At 51.9% G+C, this 21,881-nt stretch overlaps 1 protein-coding gene across 3 annotated transcripts in view; it reads left to right on the top strand.

Moving 5' to 3' along the window:
- The window catches only part of MGMT (O-6-methylguanine-DNA methyltransferase), a 318,837-nt gene extending 299,075 nt beyond the window's left edge, over positions 1-19,762 (top strand). For all 3 annotated transcript variants that reach the window (XM_058298135.2, XM_058298137.1, XM_058298136.2), the window contains 2 exons: positions 12,923-13,062; positions 19,466-19,762. In XM_058298135.2, the coding sequence (XP_058154118.1) occupies positions 12,923-13,062; positions 19,466-19,615 (290 nt within the window). In that variant the 3' untranslated portion in view covers positions 19,616-19,762. The remainder of the gene's footprint in view (positions 1-12,922; positions 13,063-19,465) is intronic.
- Positions 19,763-21,881: the final 2,119 nt, after the last annotated feature.

Below are 21,881 nucleotides of genomic sequence, written 5' to 3'. Positions count from 1 at the left end.
TTTTAATCTGATTTTTGTTTTAGCCATTCTAACAGGTATGTATTGTTGTCTCATCATGACTTTAATTTGCTTTTCCTTAAGGGCTTATGATGTTAAACTTATCTTTTCATGTGCTTGTATACCATCTATATATCCTCTTTGGTGAAGTGCTTGTTCAAGTCTTTAAGCCATTTTAAATTAGGCAGTTACTTCCTTACTATTGCATTTAGAGATTTCTTTATATATTCTGAATAGAAGTACTTTGTTAGATACGTATTCCCAAATATTTTCTTGTCTTTTCATTCTCTTAACACTCATTCACAGACCTTTTTTTTTTTTCTCTTCTTCATTCTATGAAGTTCAATTCATCATTCCTTTCATTTATGGATTGTGCTTTTGCTGTCATGTCTAAGAACTGTTTACCTAACTCCAGATCACAGTGATTTTTCCTATACCTTCTTCTAACCCTTCTTAGTTTTAAGTTCCAAATTTAGATCAATGATCTGTTTTGAGTTCATTTTTTATAAGGTGCGAGATTTAGGTCAAGATTCAACTTTTGCATGCCATATTCCAATTTTCCAATACCACTTTTTGAAAATTATTTCCTTTCTACATTGAAATGCCTTGCACCTTTGTCAAAACCATTTGGTCATATTTGTTTGGCTCTGTTTTATTACTCTCTGTTCTGTTGAATCAGTCTGTGTGTCTATCTCTTTACAAAGACATTGTCCTGGTAGGTTTAACAACAGAGTAAGTCTTAACACCTATTAGTGTCATTTCTCTAACTTTTTTTTTTTTCAAAATGTTTAACTGTTTTAGTTCCTTTGCCTTTCCATGTAAATTTTAGAATCAGCTTATCTATATCTACAGTAAATCTTCCTTAGAATTTTGATAAATCTGATAGATCAATTTGAAGAAAATTGAAATCTTTGAAATATTGAAACTTCCAATCTATGAACACGGTATGTTTCTCCAATTATTGAGGTATAACTTTATCAGCATTTTATAATTTTCAACATATTTTGTATAATTTGTACATATTTTGTAATATTTACACTGATGTTTTTAGTTTTTGTTGATGCTGTTATCAATGGTATGTAAAATATAATTGATTGTGTGTGTTTGCCCTGTATCTAGTGGCCTTGAAAGAACCCACTTGTTAGTTCTAAGACCGTTTTCAATTCCTGGGTTTGTCCACTGTTTTCTATGGACAGGGACAGTTTTATTTCTTCCTTTCAAAAATGTGTGCCTTTTATTTCTTTTTCTTACTTTATTGCAGTGACTAGGATTTCCTTAAAAATGTTGAATAGGAATAATGAGAGTGGATGTCCTTTTCTTGTTCCAGTCTTGAGGGAAAAGCATTCAGGACCATTAAGTATGATGTTAGCTGTAGGTTTTATTTCCTTTTTGTTTTAATAGAAATTGTGGGTTTACAAAAATAGTCCTGCTTTATAGTCAGGATTCTCAACAACACCTTGCATTTATGTAGAATATTTTTTACAATTGATGATAGCACATTTTATAATTGTACTATTAATTAAAGTCCATGGTTTAACTTAGGGTTCCCTTTTGGAGTAGTAGATTTCCATGGATATTTTTTAATAGCTGTAGGTTTTTTGTAGATGCCTTTGTGAGGTTATGGATCCTTCCATTCCTAGTTTGCTGAAGGTTTTTTTGAATGTTGAATTTTATTAAATGTCTCCTGCATAAATTTATAGGACTAGATGTTTTTTCTTCATTAGCTGTTAATATGGTAAATAATATTGACTCACTTTCAATATACTTTATTTTTTAAAGTATGTGTAGATTCATAAATAAAAAGAAATATTTCCCATATACCCACAACCAATTTTTCCTATTATTGACATCTTAAATTAGAATGGGACATTTGGTACAATTCATGAACCACTACTGATGCCTTATTGTTAATTAAATTCCATGTTTTATTTGGATTTCCTTAGTTGTTTCCTAATGCTCTTTATCTTTTCTAGATCTCTCAGGTATAGCTCACTGCATTTAATCATCACATCTCCTTAGGCTCCTCCTGTCTGAGACATTTTCTCATATTTTCCTTGTTTTTGATAACCTTGACAGTTCTCAAGAGTATTGATCAGGTATTTGTAGAATGTCCCTCTGTTGGAATTTGGCTCATGTTTTTCTCAGTATTAGGCCAAGATTATGGGTTTGGGGGACAAAGACCCATTTTCATCACATCATATCAAGGATGCATACTATTGACATGATTTTTCACTGTCAATTTTGACCTTGACCTGGCTGAGGTCGTGTTTGTCATATTTCTCTACTATAAATTCTTTTCCCTCCACTTCCCATATCATACTCTTTGGAAAGAAGTCTATCCATGCAGCTCAGCTTAAGCAAGGGGAACTTGAGGGCAGAGTATCCACATAGATTATTTGCATTTGTTCATGGGAGATTTGCCACTTCTCCTTCATGTATTTATTTATTCAATCTTTTACTTATATCCAGATGAACTCATGGATATTTGCTCTATATGTTAGGTTATAGTCCAGTAATTTATTGCTCAAATTGTTCTAGCTTTGGTCATTGGGAGCTCTTTCAGTTGGCTCCTGGAACCTTTGACACACCCCCATCATTGTGGTATGTTTGGGGTGCTTTATTATTTTGTTTTTGAGCACTTCCTCACTTATTGCCACTTCAAGATGCTCCAAGATTATCTTGTATATTTCCTGCCTTGATCCTATAGTTGGTCATTTCTTAAAGGAGTTCTGGTTCCTTCTATTGGAAAATGGAATTAGAAACCAAGATCTGGTGCTAGGTGTGCTCGTGGCTACTGGAGTGTTGTTGGTTCTAGATGCTCTCAGCTGAAGGAAATAAAGGCATGTGTATTAACTCACATGTATATACATATCTATATATTCTCCTATACAATCATCTCTATCTCTCTTAAGCTAAACATGAAATCATGGTGTCTCCAACTCTATCCATTACATCATGAATCATTGTAGCCTCCTCCTTTGCTCATCTTCAAATTCCCAGTCCAACTATGAGAAACCTGGCTCCTACCATCTGTCATCCATTTACCTAATTGTCCATATGCAGTATACATGTACAACAGCTTCAGAATCATTAGCCAATACCCCTGTGGGAACCACTTTGTCAACCAGAGCAGGGGTTCTTATCCAGGGGTCTGTGAGCTTGAATTGAAATTCAAAAAAAATTCTTGTGGGGATGTGTTGGTGTAATATATTTATTAAATAATACACAGTTTCACCTAACTGGCAAAGTGGTCCATGGAACAAAAAGGTTAAGAATCCCTGAACTAGAGTACAGTGCCTATATGCAGCTACTTTTGCCCTTAGTCTTATAGATTCCACTCATTTGCAAATTACTTGGATGAGCACCTTTCCAACCTGCCCCCAATCCCTTCAATGAGATGGTTTCATACTTTTTTGTTTTTTTTTTTTTTTAACTTTTTTTCTTTATTTTCTTTAAAATGTTACATTAGAAAAATATGAGGTCCCCATATACCCCCACCCCACCTACGCCACCCCTCCCACATCAACAAACTCTTCCATCATTGTGGCACATCCACTGTCCCTGGCGAATACATTCTATAGAACCACTGCAGCACATGGCCAGTGGTCCACATTGTAGTCCACAATATCCCCCAGTCCACCCAGTGGGCCATGACAGGACAGATGACATCCAGCATCCATCCCTGCAGCACCACCTAGGACAATTCCAAATCCTGAAAATGCCCCCACACCATACCTCTTCTTCCCTGTCCTGACCATCAGCAGCCACTGTGGCCACCCTCTCCACATCACTACTACTATTTCTTCCCTTACTAATCACAATAGTTCCCCAGCAGAACACCAGTAAGTCCACTCTAACCCATACTCTATTCCTCCAGCCTGTGGACCCTGGGATGGTTAAATTCAGTCCCCCTCTACATCAAGAGGGGGTTTAGATCCCACATGGATGATGGATGCAATTCTCCTGCTTGCAGCTGTAGGCACTCTTAGCTCCCTGGTGTGGTGGTTGACCCTCTTTCATACATTTTTAGTACAGTTAGAGTCTTTTGTCACAGTCTGCATTCCTTCCCAGTATTCCACAGCTTCTTAAATGTTTTCTTTTTTTATTTGCACATGTTAATCTCACTTGTGTTGTAAAATTTGTACGGTTTGATAAACACATATTATCTTATATCAACCTTTACAATATAATACAGAATAGTTTCACTGCCCTAAAAACGACTTGTGCTCCACGTACTCATCCTCTCCCTGAGCCCATCTACAGTGATTGCATCTTTTTGCATTCCCACCAGTAGGAAAAGAGAGTTCCTCCACATCCCCTGATCAATTGTTAGGTCAGGTTTTTGTTTTGCTTTTTTTGGTTGGTTGGTTTTGGGTTTTTTTAGTCATTTTAATAGGTATATAATGATATCTTTTTAAAATTTGCAATTCCATAATAAATAATATTGAGCATCTTTTCAGATGTTTATCTCTCTCAGTATACCTTTGGTGCAGTGTTTTGTTTTGTTTTTTCCCCAGATCTTTTGGCCAGTTTTTAATTGGGTTGTTTTCTTTTTATTGGGTTTTAAGAGTTCTTTGTATGTTTTGTATACAAGTCCTTTATCAGATACATATTTTCCAAACTTACTTTTCAGTCTCTTAACAGCATCTTTTTGGAGCAGAAGTTGTTCTCCCACCCCACCCTCAGATGGATCCCTCATCTGTCTGCTCATTGTTTCCACTTGTTGTCTGCTTGTTGTGTCTGCTCATTATATCTGCTTGTCTTTCTTAGGAGTCACTGGGAACCAAAACCAGGACCTCCCATGTGGGAGGCAGACACCCAAATGCTTGAGCCACATCCATATCCTGGAGCAGAAATTTTTAAAGTAAAAAAAATGTACCTATTTTTTTTTTTTGATGAACCTTGCTTTTGCTCTGGTATCTAAGAAGATCATCACCAATCCAAGGTCACCTAGATTTTCTCCTCTCTTATCTTTCGATATTTTATAGTTTCACATTTTAGATTTAGATTTATGTTCCATCTTTAGTTAATGTCTGTGAGAGGTGTAAAGTCCATGCCTAGTTCCTTTTTGCATGTGGATGTCGAGTTGTTCCTGTGCCAATGGTTGAAAACACTGTCCTTTCTCCATTGAATTGCTTTTGCTCCATTGCCGAAGATCGGTTGACTATGATTTTATGGCTCTTTTCTTGTGTTTTCTGTGTGTCATTGATCTATTTTGTTGGGGATTTTTTGTGTTTTTGTTCTTGAGAGATATTAGCCTGTACTTTTTGAGTCTCTGTCTTTGTCCGATTTTGGTATTGACGTAAGACTGGCCTCTTAAAATGCGTTGGGAAATGTTCCCTCCTTTACTATTTTCTGGAAAAGATTGCTAAAAATGTTATTTTTCCTTAAATGTTTGATAAAATTCACTGCTGAAATCATCCGGCCCTGGAAATTTTTTTTCTGAACAATTTTAAACTGTGAATTCAATTCCTTTAGTAGCTATAGTTATCCATTTCATCTTGGGTGAATTTTGGTAGTTTCTGATAGATCAATTCCTTTCATCTAATTTGTTCATTTTTTGTGCATGGAGTTATTCATAGTATTCCCATTATTCCTTTAATGTCTGGGACATCTGTAGTTGATAACCTGTCTTAAATTCCTGAGTTGACTGTTTATTTTTCTCTCTGACGGTCTTGCTAGAGCTTTATCAGGTATTTGATGTTTGCATGGATTTCATGGATTTTACTCTATTATTTTTCTGCTTTCAATTTCATTGCTTTCTGTGCTTGCCTTTATTATTTCCTTTCTTCTGCCTGCCTTGGGTTTATTTTGCACTTCATTTTCTGGATTCCTAAATTGGAAGCTTAGATTATTGGCTTGAGATCTTTATTCTTTTCTAATATAAGGTTTTTAATGCTATACATTTCTCTCTAAGTACTGCTTTAACTGTGTCCCATAAATTTTAATATGTAATGTTTTCCATTTCATTCAGTTCAATGTAGTTTTTTATTTCCCCTGAGACTTACTCTTAGACCCATGAATTATTTAGGAGTGGATTGTTTGCTTTCCAAGTGTTGGAGATCTTCCTGGTAGATTTTTGTTATTGATTTCTAGTCTAATTCCATTATGATCGGAGGACATGCCTTGTATGATTTCAATTATTTTAAACTTAGGATTTGTTTTATGACCCAGAATGCAGTCTGTCTTGCTCATTGTTCTGTGTGCACTTGGAGGTGTATTCTGCCGTCGTGGAGTGGAGTGTTCTATGCCAGTTAAATCCACTTGGTTGGTGGTGTTTTTCAGGCCTGCATACTTGCTGATTTTCTGTCAGCTAGGTCTATCGATTACTAAGAGAGAAATGTTGAATTCTCCAAATATAATTGTACTTTTTCCTAAATCTCCTTTCTGTTTTGTCAGTTTTGCAAAACTTTGTATTTTGAAACTCTGGTGTTAGGTGCATTACACCAAACATTTAGGATTGGTATCTCATATTGGTGAATTGACCCTTTCAACTTTGTGTCTTATTCTTTTTTATCCCTGGTAATTTTATTTGCTCTGAGGTCTAATTTGTCTGGTTTTAGCTTATTTCAGCTTAGTGTATATATGTTATAACATTTTCCGTTCTTTTACCCTTAACCTCCCTATATCTATTTTTTCAAGTGAGCTTCTTGTAGGCAGTGCATACTTGGGTCATCTTCTTTAATCCATTATGACAGTCTGTTTTCATGGGTGAGCTTAGATCAATTATATCCAATGTAAATATTTATATGTTGTGATTTAGGTATAACATTTTATTAGTGTTTTCTGTTTGTTCCTCCTATGCCCCCTTTCTTACCTTCTTTTGGACTTTTTAAATATTTTTTAATATTTCATTTTAATTTAGCAATTGTGCATTTTTACTATATCTCTTCAGTTTTTCTGTTGATTGCTCTAAGAATTACAATGTTTGGATACTTAACTTTCATGGTCTACTTGGAAACAGTATTTAACTACTTTTAGTGGAATGTGTGAACTTTACAACAGCATAGATCCTTTTAAGCAGTCCTCTTTATTTTGTAACATCTTATGGATTGCAATCACATACATTGAAATCCCATCAGATAATGTAGTTTTTTCTTCCAACCATCGAATATGTTTTAAAGAACTCAAGGGAAGAGCAGTCTACAATATTTAGTCAGGTAGCTGCCATTTCTTTTGCTCTCCTTCATTCTAACATTGCACCTTTCCTTATGGTATCATTTCCCTTCTTTCTCAAGAGCCACCTTTAGCCATTTTTTTAGAGCAGGTCTGCTGGAAACAAGTTACCTGATTTTTTCTGTATCCAAGAAGGTTTTATTTTAACTTCATTCCTGCAGGATTTTTTTTTTTTTTTTTTTTTTTTTACTGGATAGATATGGGATTCTGGTTGACAGGTTTTCTTTCAGCACTTTAAAATTTCTGTTTCACTTCCTTTTGGCCTCCATAGTTTCTGGTGAGAATTCTATAGTCATTCAAATTGTTTTTCTCCTGTAAGTATGTATTGTTTTGTTCTTGTCTTTAGATTTCAGCAGTTTGATCGTGATATGTTATTTTCTTTGAGTATATCCTGTTTGAAGTCCACTGAGCTTCTTACATCTGTGGATTTATATCTTTTTCCAAGTGTGGTAAATCTTTACCTATTATTTCTTTGAATTTTTTTACTGTACTGCACTCTTTTTCCTTTCATTCTGGAACTCCAGTGGCATGAACATTAGACCTTTTGGTTTTGCCTTACATATCCCCAATGTTCTTTTTGGTTTTGTTTCTTTGGCTTTTTTCAATCTTCTTTCTCTCTGCTCTCTGTTGTCTCAAGTGTATTGTTTCTATTGACCTGTCTTTAGTTTCACTGACTCTTTCCTCTGTCATCACCAATCTGCTGTTGATCCTTTGCAGTGAAGCTTTTATTTTGCTTACTGTATTTTTCAATATTAAATAGTCCATTTAATTCTTCTTCATAGCTTCTATTAGTTTACTGAGACTATCTCTATCTTCATTTGTTTGAAGAGTGTTTTACCTTAACTTCTTGCAGTATTTTTATAATGGCTCCCTTAACATTTTTATTAAAGATGATTTCAACTTCTTTTTGTCATCTCAGCATTGGTTATCTATTGCTTATCTTTTGCCATGTGAGATGAGATTTTCTGTTTCTCCATTGCTTAGTAATTTTGCGTTGTATCCTGAATGTTTTAAATATTATGATTCTCTGGGTCTTGCATGCACCCCATGGAAGATGTAGATATTTTTGTTTTGGCAGGCAGTCTACCAGTTTGGGCTCAGTCTGTAAGTTCAGTCCAGCCTTCTATGGGCTGGGGTTTTAATTTCAGCTCCATTTCCAAAACCTTCACAGTACTGACTCAGCGGCCAGCCTGGGGCCTGGGTGGTGGTCTGACCTTCACATCAAGTCCTTGAAGTCTTTGGTTGGGGGTCAGAGCCATACAGGTGCAGTTCAGGGGTGAGTCCAAGAGTTTATAGACAATTTTGGGGAATAGCTTTTGCAAATGCCTCTTTCTCCACAATCTCCCTCATATGCTCTGGTTTTTGAGGCTCCCTTTTAAGTTCTCTGGCCAGAAATCCAGGGCCAAGCAGCAGTAGAGCAGGGAGAGAGAAAAGCAGCAGGGTTTGCCCCCCTATTGGAACCCCAGCTCCTTCAGTCAGAGAAGAACATTCTCCTTATCAGAGTTCCCACAGCCCCCACTCCCACCCCAACTCCCACCCCAATACCACACAATTGCTTGGGGGGCTGGCTGAAGTATAAGAGATCAGAGATAAGACCAAAAAAGGGGTGCTTTATCCACTCTCTCTGAGGGTTAGGGATCCTTTTCCCCCCTCGAGGTGGATGGCCTCCTTCAGCCTTTACAGGTCTCAGGTTGCAGCAAGTCCAGGCTGGGGATACCGGTGGGGAAAAATGGTAAATGCATTTGTCATTTCAAATTCTTGTCCTCTTCTCCAATCTGCCTGCTACCATTTACTTTTCACATTCTGCAAATAGCTGCTCTCTGCATTCTGTCCAGGTTTTATCAATGCATTCAGTACGAGAGGCAGGGTAGAGTGTACTTACTCCATTTCACATGGAACCGGAGTCCTTCTTTTCCTCCATCTGATGTTTTATCCTCGCTCCTGGAAAGTTTATCTTGGCTGCTTTGTTGGCAAAGTAGCATTAGGTCCAAGTCAGCTATGTTGACACTTGAGGAGCACATTTTGTTGCGAGCCCAAGCAAAGGCCAGCGTCACTGGGAAGGTCAGGAAAATGGCCCAGTGATCAGGTACCTGAGTGCCATCTCAGAATCCTAAGGAAAAGGGGTAGAAAGGCAGGGAGAGCTTGGATGGGTGGGCAGGGCAGGAGGGATTGCTGTCTGTGCCTCCCTCCCCCCTGGTCCCATCTCGTGTCCCACCCTGTCCCCAGCCTACCCCCATGCCCTGTCCCTCCCCCCAGTCTGAGCCAGCGCTGGCTGTCCCCTCCTCTTGAATCCCGGGCCTCGACTCCACCCCCAGGCCTCCCTTCCAGGAATACTTCGCTTCTCAGCTTGTCTTCTCCCACCCACTGAGAAGCCCCCACACCAGCCCCTCTCCCCACCCCTGAGCTCACCCCGTTGGGTGAGGGTCCTTCCTACCCCAGGGGCCTGGGTCTCCTGGGAGTCGTAGCTCCTGAACTCCAAGGCCAGCTTCACCACCGTGAGCTCCAGAGGCCATGTTCAGCTCGTGTATTTGCTAGAGTCGACAGGATGCACAGTGAGGCTGCGGGAGCCACGGGGCGAGCTCCTGACTGCGCTGAACCCCCTGCCCTTTCTGTACAGATGGGCACGGTGCCCCTTGCCCCAGGCCCTCCTGACAGTCCACAGGAATCCTGCAGAGAGCTCCTCACGGTGCCTGGTCCAGAGCGCCGGGCCAGGCAGCGCCATTTATGTGGAAATAGAGCCGGATATAAATGCCTTGAGAGGTGCTGGTGACGTCGCCATGACGCAATCACGCGTAGACCTTAGACGGCGGGGCGGAGGCTGTGGGCATCATTGTGAAACGCCCTTCTAACTCAGCTGCCGCCACACACCCCTCCCTCTGGGGCCTGGCCCGGGGTCCAGCTGGTCAGGGGCCTGGGGCAGGCGGGGGCCGGGGGCCCTTTGGCTGTGGTAGGGGGAGCCGGGAAGGCAGCAGGGCCAGTGGGCAGGGTGGCCGGAGGGAGGAGCACCCCTGGGTGGGATGCGACCTTGGGCAGAGGGAGGCAACCTGAGGGCCGTGACGTGGGGTCATTCTCTCAGAGGAGACAATCTCGGGGTCCGGTCGGAGCACCTGGACCCTCCAGCCCTCAGTGGGAGCACAGCGGGTGCTTGGAGAGCTGGCCCTGGCCATGGAGGAGACGGAGACTGCGGGCAGGGAGCGGCTCATCTGGGAGGAGATGGGCAGGACCGGGGCGCGAATGTGGCCCCCGCTCCATGGCCACATCCAGCCACATCGCCACCACCACGGCGGCAGTGCTCAGGCGTGGCTGCACGTCGGCCCCCTGCTCCGCACCCCCTGGCGAGGACACCCCATCCAGGTCGGCACAGCCTTTAGAAAACAGGTGCAGGCGGGTTGGGGGGCTATGGTGGGTGTGTTTGAGGTGCAGCCCAGCAGAAATGAGACCAGGAATGCACTGTCCTTCGGATGGGGCCCCGGGCAGCAGATCGGCCCCAGCAGAGCCCGCCCTGATGCCTGCTGGCCAGTTGAGGCCCCGAGGACCCAGGGACAGGAAAGGGCAGGAAGAAGGATGAGTGGGGAAGGAAAGCCAGAGGAGGGGGCGGTGGAAGGAGAGAAGCATCTGGAACGCAGTGTGCAGGCGCTGTCCTATGCAGCCCTGCCTGCCGGCACCCGCTCCACTGGCCGTGGCAGGGAAGGAGGCTGCACCCAGCACTGGCTACTCTGGGCTCCCAAGATGATCGGTCCAGCCCTCAAGGAATCAGCGGCTGCCTTGATCTCAGGAAGCTGCACGTCCACGTAGCGTGCTGGTTTTCCCGAGCAGGTTTTACTGCATCCGAGAAGGGTGTTTTCCAGCACGAGCACTGGCACCACGTTGGCATCAGGCAGCCATCTGATTCTGAGCAGGCTGAGGTTAAGGGCGCCAGCTCTCAGAAACAGTTTAACCGCAGTCTGCACACTGCCTCCGAGCTGCTTAGACTAATTAATGCACCAGCTCCCTGCAGGGCGAAATGGAGTTTTCAGATGCATTTATAAAATTACGTGCTCAACTGCTAAACATTGCATTATTTGAGCCATATTTCCCAGTGCGTTACGTTGTGTGCTGGAGGTGAGAAATGGTTTCCCATGAAAAATCGACACGTGAAGCTGAAGATGTTTGCTAAACCCTGTCCTCCTGCGTGCAAGTAGGATTGCTTCCTCGTACGGCACCCTGGTGCCTGGAAAGAAGGGTGCCAGATTTGTTCCGAGCAGCCTCCGGCCTCACACTCAGGTGAGAGCTCAGCAGTGAGGCCACTGCTTCTCCCAGCTGTCCCTGCTCCGGCTAAGATGGTGCACAGGCCTCTGTTTTATTCCTCCCGACTCAGTAGAAGTTCCCGACGGTTCTTCTGGAAAGCCTACAGCATCCTTTCCCTGAGTCAAGACAAAAAAAAACAAAAGCAGCCGCTCGCCGCTGTCCAGGAAGGCGGAGCCCCGGCCTCTGCGGCTTGGTTTCTCCGCAGGCTGCCCCTGAAACCGCTTCCTTTCCAGGTTTTCACCAGGCCTCCTAGCTTTGCTTCCCTTTTTTCCTTTTTTAAGTTAGGCATCCCAACAGCAACCAAAATAACGGCTCACGCGCCGATATCCAACCCTGTGTGAGGGAATCACGGCGCCCAGACTCTGTTTGCCCGAGGAAGGCCTCCCAGCAATCAGCTAGTGGCACAACGTTGCGCGCTAATGAAGCCGGAGCTGTTAATGTGGTTTCTTCAGTTAAATTGATTCATGAATTTTGAAGAGAACATTATCTAATGAATTTTCTTTGAATAGAAAGCAATTAAAAGGACAAATCAGTCTGATTAACCCCAAAGTCACCCTACTGCCACAAGTGGTGTACAGTTTGAAATTATATCATAAAAAACTAGAGCACATTCGCTGTCTTTTTGCCCTCTACTAATCCATGTAAATTAATGAACAACAAAGTTAATTTCTTTGATGACCCTTTTCTAGTATCACCTGGATTATGCTGATGTTTAATTTGCTTAATGTTATAATAAAGACTAAACAGATTTTTTTCCCCGTGAAGTGATTATCGTTCCCTTCAGTTAAGAAGTGATTTTTATTGTTTAACGCGCATGTAAGGGTAGATTCCTCTAAGAGCCGAATTGCCCGCTGCCAGCGTGCACCACATGAGCTTGGCGTGCTCGTGGGCAGAGGCGCTGGGCGCCACGCCTGCCCGCGGACTCTTTCCCTCTGTTGTCCCGTCCTGAAGCTCTGGCCTCCTGGCGAGGGCCACGCTGCTCGCTGTCCAGCCTCGGGGAGGCCGTGACTGTGGATCCCCACCGTGCCTTCGCAGGCCTGGGGGTCTGTCCCGGACCCCCACGCAGGAAGAGGCCCCAACGCCGGGGCCGCGGGCGAGGCGCATCCTCGTGCTCGTGGCTTCGTTCCTGCCACGGGCCGAGGAGCCTGTGTCGTTCGCTGTGGCCACCGCCTGAAATGGGGAGCAAGTTTCACCCACAGCCCTGCGCTGCCTCGCCTGTGGCCCCGGCGCCCGTGGCCTCCCCACCTGGCCGTGGCCTCCTTCCCTCCTGTGTCTGGCCGAAGTGGGACAAGGTCTACAAGGCGGGCAGCAGGGCCACGGGCGGGCTGGTCCAGGGTGGCCACGGGCAGGCCCACGGGAGCGGGGCAGAGGTGGGGAGGAGGCGCCGCTGCCCGCCCTGCCCGCTCTTTCCACCCACGCCGCGGAATCCTTGGCCCACGCCACGCTCTGTTCTTTCTTTCAGATTCGTTCACCAGGCGGGTGCTGTGGAAACTGGTGGAGGCGGTGAAATTCGGAGAAGTGGTTTCTTACCAGCAGCTGGCGGTCCTGGCGGGCAACCCCCGAGCAGCGCGGGCCGTGGGGGGCGCCATGAGGAGCAACCCTGTAAGCACTTGTCCCCGCGTGGGGTGAAGCTCCCGGGGCGGCGGGGCCGCGGGGGAGGCGCTGGGGAGCGGGTCAGGCCCGGACCCTCCGGAAGGGGCAGGACCTCTGGGTGGAGGTGGTCTGCTTCGCATCGCGCCCCCTGCCAGCGCCCTCCTCGTCGGGCGCACGGAGGGGCCCAGGGCGGCGGTGCACGGGGGCCTCCTTCACCTGTGCGTTCACCCACTGCTTCTTTCACCCACCCATGCATTCACCCACTCGTTCATTCACCCACTCACCCGTTCATTCACCCACTTGTTCATTCATCCACTCACTCGTCATTCACCAAGCGCGCCAGGCCCCACTGTGTGTCCGTCGTACCTGGGGAAACAGCAGGCAGGACTCCGCAGCTGCCCTTCCAGTAGAGACAGAGGGACCTCCCTCGGCTGCGCAGTGTCGTGGAGGCTGGGGGGCCTGGCCTCAGTGGGCCACAAGCAGCACCTGAGTGCTGGGGCCGGCGCCTCCCGCAGGACGGCCCAGCAAGGACGCTTCTGCCACTCCCATAGGCTCGGTTCCCTGGCCCCAAGCGCTTTCGCACCTCGTCCTTCTGGTGTCTTCCCTGAGAGAGGTTTACGGGCACAGCTGTCCAGGGAGTTGGCCGGCCGCATCTGCCCACAGCAGAGGCACCCTCTGGGGATCCGCCCGGTCTCCGGGGACCCGAGCATGGCACTGACCCTCTCGGTGTGCCGTGGCCTGGCGTGGCAAGCAGCCACAGACCTGGTGGGAGGGAAGGGCGTCTTCCACCACCTTGGGAGCGCCACAACCTGCCACGTTCACATCTGCCCACGTGGCTGGTGAGCGTGCGCGGTCCAGTTGGTGAGGCTTTTCCCCAAAGTGGTCAGCGCCCCTCGGAGGACAGAGCTCGCCTTCCCTCAGGAGCAGCCAGTGCAATCGCCCTGCAGGCGCCACGAACTCACTAAAACAGACAGGCCCCGCTTTTTAAAAACTTGCCGTGGCGTTGCCAGGTATTTTCACAACTGTTTTCACACCTGTTCACAGGACAGCAGGGCCTCCAGCGCAGCCTGCGCAGCAGTGCCCAGGCGAGCCGGGGCTGGACTCCCTGGTGGCAGTTACGTGGCCTCTCACGGATCTGCATCGTGGCCCTTAACAAGCAGCTCCTGCCAGCATTGGGGCTTCGCGTCCCATGCTCGGCCCTCAAACACGAGGCAGCTTCCGCCGATCTAGAATAGCCCGGGCTGTCAGGAGCACACGGAGCGGGGCCAACTCCGTGCCCACCACCAGCGCCCGTCACAGCCGGTGGGAGGCGCTGCCCGCTCAGTCTGCACCTGACGTGCTTCGTTGTGAAACGCCCCACTGCGTGCCTAGCAGGCGTTTCCGTGCCCTGCGAGGGCTGTCATTTTCACAGCGCTCATGGTGTGTCACTGAGTCAAACTCGTGACCGGCTCTGAAGGTCTCCCCACAAAGACAAGGCCCCGTCTCCTCCGGGAGGCCGCCGTCGTCTCCAGCCTGGGAGCTGGTCTTGAGCAGCGTGGCGTGCTGGGGCCCCACGAGGCAACCCCAGCCCCGACCACGCCCGGGTCGGCTCGGCGCTCCGTGAGATCGCGCAGGGAGCCGACCTTGTTTCCGTGTCCCCCTCGTGCAGTGCCCCGAGTGCTGCTTTCTGTGGGAACCCACCCTTGGTCCCAGATCTCGGTGCTGTTTCTACTGTCCATGCCCATTGGTAAAACAGGTCGTTCTCTTCTCCCCGAGGTTGGCACTCAGTGCCTGCCGCCCCGCTTGAAGGTGGAGGTAGGCGGCGCTGGTGGGTGCTGATGTGCACCTCCCGGGGCACGTACAGCATGCGTCCTTGGCTGCGGAAACAAGCTCCACTCGCCGGCACACACGGCAGCAGTGCTCGCTACCTCTGTGGTACCGCAGCTGCGTCTGGAGCGGCGGCGCGTGCTGCGGCAGGTGCAGGGGCCTCCGTGTTCCACAGCCAGCGCGAACCCCCCAGTTAATCTCTATGAACCAATGTCACTAAAACGTATGGCGCGGGATTTCACGAAGGTTTAAAACCCTAATGTCTAAGTTCATCGTATTGGCAACCCTGTTGCGTGCAGAAACCAAATCCTGCAGAATGCCCAGGGGAGGGACCCTGCACGGTGCTTCACCAGCAGGGTGGGGGGCGGGGGGCGGGGGTCCTGCCTGGTCCGTCACCAGGAGGGTGGGGGGCGGGGGGCGGGGGTCCTGCCTGGTCCGTCACCAGGAGGGTGGGGGGCGGGGGGCGGGGGTCCTGCCTGGTCCGTCACCAGCAGGGTGGGGGGCGGGGGGCGGGGGTCCTGCCTGGTCCGTCACCAGCAGGGTGGGGGGTGGGGGTCCTGCCTGGTCCGTCACCAGCAGGGTGGGGGGTGGGGGGCGGGGGTCCTGCCTGGTCCGTCACCAGGATGGTGGGGGGCGGGGGGCGGGGGTCCTGCCTGGTCCGTCACCAGCAGGGTGGGGGGCGGGGGGCGGGGGTCCTGCCTGGTCCGTCACCAGCAGGGTGGGGGGTGGGGGGCGGGGGTCCTGCCTGGTCCGTCACCAGCAGGGTGGGGGGTGGGGGTCCTGCCTGGTCCGTCACCAGCAGGGTGGGGGGCGGGGGTCCTGCCTGGTCCGTCACCAGCAGGGTGGGGGGCGGGGGGGCGGGGGGTCCTGCCTGGTCCGTCACCAGCAGGGTGGGGGGGTGGGGGTCCTGCCTGGTCCGTCACCAGCAGCATGGGGGGCGGGGGGCGGGGGTCCTGCCTGGTCCGTCACCAGCAGGCTGCCCCAGGCGCAGCACGGACAGGCCAGGGCTCCTTCCGCAGGAACCTCCCGGTGCAGAGTTGGCTGCGGCTGCAGTGGCCGGGCGCTCACAGCCCTCAGGGGGCTTCGTAAAAACAGGTGTCCAGCGGCCACAGGGGAGGGTGCCACATGCAATGGCGCGGGAGGCCGAGTGCTCAGCCCCCCATCGGTGCCGACCCCGCGTGGCTTTCCACCCCGGTGACACCCCACTGGGGGCTGCCGTAGGGGGAGAGAGTGAGAAATGGCCGTGGAGAGGTTGAAAAGGCCCTGCCACTCACAGGGCGTTCCTTCCTGGGGCAGGGCGGGCGGCGCCGGCACCTGCTGCTGGCCAGAGTGGGGGCGCTGGGTGCAGGCCCCTCCCTCCCTCCTTAGCAGCCTGTTTTTTCCTTGAGTCCCACTGACCCGTGCGAGGTGGCTGGACAGCCTTCCGGAAGGCTCTCTCCCCGCACCCAGCCTGCGAGAAGGGTCTCTTTTTCAATAGATCGAATGCAAAACCCCTATCGGTCCTTCCCCTCCACCGAAGACCCTCCACTTCATCCAGACAGAATTTGCTAAATGCAGTTCAAAGGCGATCGATCGGGCGCCGCGCGGGCTTCCCCTCCTCGTTCCCGAGGACTTAGTTTATTCACAGATTGCTGTGAGTGCTAATGACCCCCGCGTCTTGTGCTGCCAGTCACCTCGATGGCTGCTGATAAAGATTTAGCATCGTGTTCTGAGTGTCACGGCTGTCAGCTGCGCTGGACCATTTGACCAGAAGAAAAAAACGCGCAGGGAGCTATTGATTACAGCTTCTCGGTGTCACTTGTTCACCAGGATTTAGGTATTGATGAGGCTGCGAGGGAAAACAAGCCCTCTCCCTTGTGGGCCGCTACCCAGAAGAACAAAGCCAAGTTGGAGAGAAGAGCCAGCCGGTTCCGGAATCAGAGAGTCCGTTATTGATCGCGAGGCCCCTTCATGTTATTTTTGTTGGAGACAAATCTATGGCTTTGGAAGTTTTATAGCGTTTGAGAAGGGGTCTGTGTAAGTGATGGATACGTGTGCATTGGATGAATTAGATTGCACAGCATGAAGATTTCAATGCAGCTGTGATATTAGGAGCTCCTTGGTTATTGATAAAAATTACGTTTTATGCAACCCCAGCTTGAAAGGAGAGGGCAGGGATGCTCCTCTCCCTCGGAAAATGTCCTCAGGGCCCACTGCGTTTTAGCAGGTTCATCATTTTAATAGTCTGAAACCTGCCACCAAAATTTAACACCAACAGAAGCACGATGCCCGGTTTCTCGTGAGGAAAATAGCACGTGTCGGGTGAAGGCAGCCTCTCTCCATCCTGCGTAAATACGAGGAAGCCCGGCAGGCCGGCCCGGGGGCCATCCGTCTGTTGTTTTCACCTTGCGCCGTCGGTCCTGGCAGCTGCCGCGACACGTGGAAATGGGCAGATTTTACATTTATAAAACATGCCTAATCAAGATAGCTCTGTTCATAGTCCTCATTTTTATAATTTCACAGCTCGTTGCAAGAGAGGGAAGAAAATCAAAGATCAGTCATGAAATCCACTTTTAGGTAGAAAAAAATGAACTGGTGCCTAGAAGTTCGCAAAGCTAAATCGAATGAGATGCCGTCCCTTGCCCATCGAACCTCGAGTCGTGGGTGCTCTCAGGTCGCTCTCAGCAAGTCGTCATGGGACGGCTGGCTACGAGTCATCAGAGTGACAGTCCGTCCTTAAGCCACTCTGTCCTCCTCCTGAGAAAACCGGACTCCCGTGCTGCAGGCAGGATGCACAGGGCCCCTGCTGGGCCCTCGGGGAAGCCGCGGCGTCACTGGTCCTGCCTGCGCACGCTGTCGTGGCGATGCTGACGTCTGGTCACCCCCGGGGCTCTGGGCCTGAGGGAAGGCAGTGCCCGCCCCCCACACACACCGCCCGCTGGCGCCGGGATGGGAGGGGACGGCGCGGGCGGTGGTGCTGGGCGCAGAGCAGCCTGCCAGCTCGGGTCCCTTGGGGATGGGCGGCCCTCCCCGCCACCCCCCAGCAGCGGCACCCACAGGGCCAGCCGCCAGCCGAGCCCCTCGGAGGGCAGCGTCCCTGGCCACCCCCGGCATCGCCAGCTTCTGCCACTGCCTCCTTCCCCTCACTGCCTGTGGCCCCACCATCCAAGGACCCCGTTAGTGGGCATCTCCCGGCAACTTGGGCACCCTCGGCCCCCGTGCCACGCGGGCCGCTCCACCCAGCCCCACTGGCAACTGCCCCTCCTTGCCCGCCTCCGTGCAGAGCCCCTGCCTGGCGTTGCCTCATGCCATGGGGACTGCGGCCGCCTCCAGCCCCGTCCTGGACCCAGGCTTGTGGCACCACAGCAGGGGCTGCCCCCACGTGAGGCCACAGCCGGGAACGAGCCCTGCGGCCCGACCTCCATGCACGGCCTCAGTGCTGGCCAGGACAGGGCGAGGGGCAGCCCTCAGGCCCTGAGGCCCGGCCACCCCCACCCAGCCACACTCTCCCGACCCCGTCTAGGCTCCTCCCAACAGGCCCATCTATGCCCCCCAAGACCCCTCCACACACACACCCCCAGCCCATCTACACCTCCCCGCGCCTGTCTACACTCTCCTGAGCCTGTCTACACCACTGAGCTCTGCCGTCCGCCCTGCTGGAAGGGAGTGGCCAATTCCTTGCCTGGCAGAATTGGGAAGAGAGAACAAATAGCCTGTTAGGACTCCTGGGCCTAGGCTTGGCTGAAGGAAGGGGCAGCGGTCACCTCGGTGGTTTCTCTCATGGCGTCAGCCCTAGCCACCCACAGGTCTGCCCTGTCTCCGGCTCCAGGCAAGGACAGCTGGGCGGCGGGCTGGGCCCAGTGGCCGAGACCAGGGCCCGTGCTTGGGGACAGGGCAGGCCGGTCCACAGAAGGCCTGTGGCTGGAGCTCTCAGCCCCACTCACTGGACTGAACAGTCCGTGGGCCAGCCTGACCCCTCTGGGCTGAGGACAGTGCCTCGAGCTGCAGGGGGACGCGGGTGGGAGGCAGGGTACCCAGCCTGCGCTCCCAGAGCTGCCTTGGGGTGGAGGTGCTGGGGCCTTGGTCCACCGTTGGATGCTTGGTCGTCCATGCGATTGTCTTTAGGCTCGTTTAGCTGTGACGCGGTCTCGTTGGCTGTTAAGGTCGCTGCTGCTTGGCCCTCACCCCTGGACAGCAGTCCCAGGCAATGCGGAGCCAAGGGCCCCGGAGCGGGCTGGGGGGCCGTGCTTTGCCAACAGGGGCTCCCACGGCCTGCGCAGGTATAGTCCCCTCGGGGGTTTCCCTTTGCGTGATGGGGAATCTCTCGTGCCACTCCATAGCTTAGACATGGAATCTGAGGTTTTCTCAGTGGCAATTTCCGTCAGTCACCAAATGAAAGTCCTCTCCCAAATCCTGGAGGAAATGGGCTCCTGGAAGTGGCTCACATTTCCCCAGGCCTCCTGTCCCCTCCACCAGCCCATTCGGGGGCCTGAGACATGGCCCTGGGGGCCCCGGGGTGGCGCCCACTCACCAGGCCCACAGCCCGCGCCGCCGCGCTGGAGCCTCGCCCTCGAGCCGTGGCCTGCCGGCCCCCGCCCCAGCTGACGGCGCCCGTTGTCTCTTGCAGGTGCCCGTGCTCATCCCCTGCCACCGGGTGGTCTGCAGCAGCGGCGCCGTGGGCAACTACTCCGGAGGGCCGGGCATCAAGGAGTGGCTCCTGGCCCACGAAGGCGGCCGGGCGGAGGTCCAGCCTGCGGCTGGGGCTCACGGCCAGTGACGGCCGCACGGCGCCCAGCTCCAGCCCGCCGCTGCAGCCGAGTGTTGGCAGCTGGAGTAAATATTTGAGTGACATGTGGCCGTAACGCTGCATTGGAAGCACAGCATGTGGTGGCACCTCTATATTAAAAGAGCTGGATGTGTCCTGGGGGACGCAACTGGTCTGCCCTCTCTTGTTTTTACATTTTACAGCAAAATGAGTTCAGGCGACCGGCCACCGCGCATGGCGTCGGTTCCTTCGCGAACGCCGTTGGTTGTTCCATCTCTCGTGCCCATTAAAATGGGGGCGAAGGGGAGAAAGGCCTGCACGTGTCAGGGGCAGCTGCGCCAGAAGCTGCCACTGCCCAGAGGGAGAGGAGGCTCGCCAGCGCCCCCAGACCTGCCCAGGCCCTGGTCCCTGCATCGCCCCAGCAGCGCCGCCTCTGCACCTGAGCCGGGGCGTCTGCTCTCGGGGAAGGGGGAGGAGGGAAGGGGCCGCGGCGGTGGTGCTTCCTAGCCGTCTCTCGAGAAGGTACTGCAGGGTGAGCCCAGTTCTGCGCTGTGTCGGCGGGAGGGAAAAGAGCCAGGGGGCTCCTGGGGCCGGGGTTTGGTTGAAACCGAAGCTGCCTGGGGGGTGCCGCCCCACCCCTCCAGCCCCCCCCACCATCCTTGGCTGGTTGGTGGTGGCCCAGACCCCCTCACCCCAGGTGGTGACCCCTGCAGAGCCGGACTCTGAGCCCCTGGGCCTGGAAGCCAGAGATCCCACTCAGGACGAGTTCACATCACGGTTGGCGGCAGGTGGCATCTCCCACGTCCGCCATGTGCCATGGCCTGATGCCTCTTTATCGCACGATCACCCCAGATTCGGAATCCACTGTGTTCAAATCACGGCAGGGGGGCTTAGCTCTGTGTGGACAATAAAATAGAGCCTGTGAGGGAGGACAAAAATGCCCCTGACCCCCTGGGGGGTTTTTTTCAAGGGTCCTTGGTGGCAACCCAGGTCTCCACAGGGAACCTGGAGCAGATTGTACGAGTCACAGAAACCTGAGATAAACGTCGCCTTACGATATGCACCATTCCTTGTTTTCGTATCACCCAACACTGACAATAGAGCAGGTGCCTGATGTAAACAAACTTGAGGCTTTTCTAGTATACTTTTTATTTTATCCTTTTCATACATCTGCCAAACTATTCCTGAATTTTTCCCCAGAAAAGAAAACTGTCCGGCCATGACCTCGTTCTTCTGACTTTGCTCCTGAAATGGGGTGGCCCGTGGGGCCTGCACTAGTGGGCACGGACCTGGGGTGACACACACCCCACGAACCCCACAGGCGCCGCCCGCGCCACGCCACCACGTGCCCACCGTGCCACCCCCGTGGTCACGGGGCGTCTCGTGCAGGCCGTGGAGAGCACGCCTGTGCCCGGGACTGCGGGAGGGGTGCCAGGAGAGAAGGCGCCGTGGGGCCGAAGGTGGGCCAGGGCCGAGGTCCGCGGCAGGAGTGTCTCCCCAGGATGCGGCCAGTGTCATCTTCCCCCCCCAGTTCCGAGAGGCACAGCCGGCTGCCCCGAGACGGGCCTGGGGTGCACCTCACCGGTGCCATCCCACAGGGGCACTCGAGGGCAGCTGGCCTGTGCCCTCGCAGTGCCAGGAGCCCCCGCCCCTGCTGCTGCTGCCGGGCTGGGGAGCGGTGCAGGGCGGAGCCTCAGGGCAGCTCGGTGCAGAGCGTCTGACGGCCCGGCTCGGACTCCAGCTTTCTGAGGGCACTGCAGGGCTGCGTCCACGCGGGCGTGGGTGCCGGGTACCAGGGGTGCCGGCGGGCCCTTCAGCCCAGGACCAGGGTGCTCCAGCCATGCGCAGGCTGCACCCAGGCCCCACACCAGGCCCCCACACAGGTGAGCCCCCCGCGGTGACACTGACTTCCCAGGAGGGCCCGGCTCAGTGACAGGCCGTTGGAGGTCCCCTCGTGGCGGCAGCAGGCGTGTGGGACAAGCCCACAGAACGGCTTCCGTCTCCATGGCCTCCTCCACCGTGGTCCATGCCGGAGGCTCCCCTGGCCAGGGCGGCAGCGGTTCAGGCCGGCCTGATGGGCACCGCGCCGAGGACACGCCACCGCAGGGGGAAGGAGGCGCCTGCGGCCTGGAGGGCGCCGTGCGGCTTCCCAAACTACAGAGGAGCCAAGGTCCCGAGAAACCCAGGAATCGCTTTCCAAAAGGAAGGACACTGCGAGGCAGGCGAACTTCTGCGTGGGACGGGGTCCACTCGCCTACAGGACCCCCACTCAGCCCTC

Source organism: Dasypus novemcinctus, chromosome 6, assembly GCF_030445035.2.
Source record: "Dasypus novemcinctus isolate mDasNov1 chromosome 6, mDasNov1.1.hap2, whole genome shotgun sequence".
NCBI classification, from domain to species: Eukaryota; Metazoa; Chordata; class Mammalia; order Cingulata; family Dasypodidae; genus Dasypus; species Dasypus novemcinctus.
Note: the sequence above shows the minus strand (reverse complement) of the source record. Positions and strands in the feature narration are given on the sequence as shown.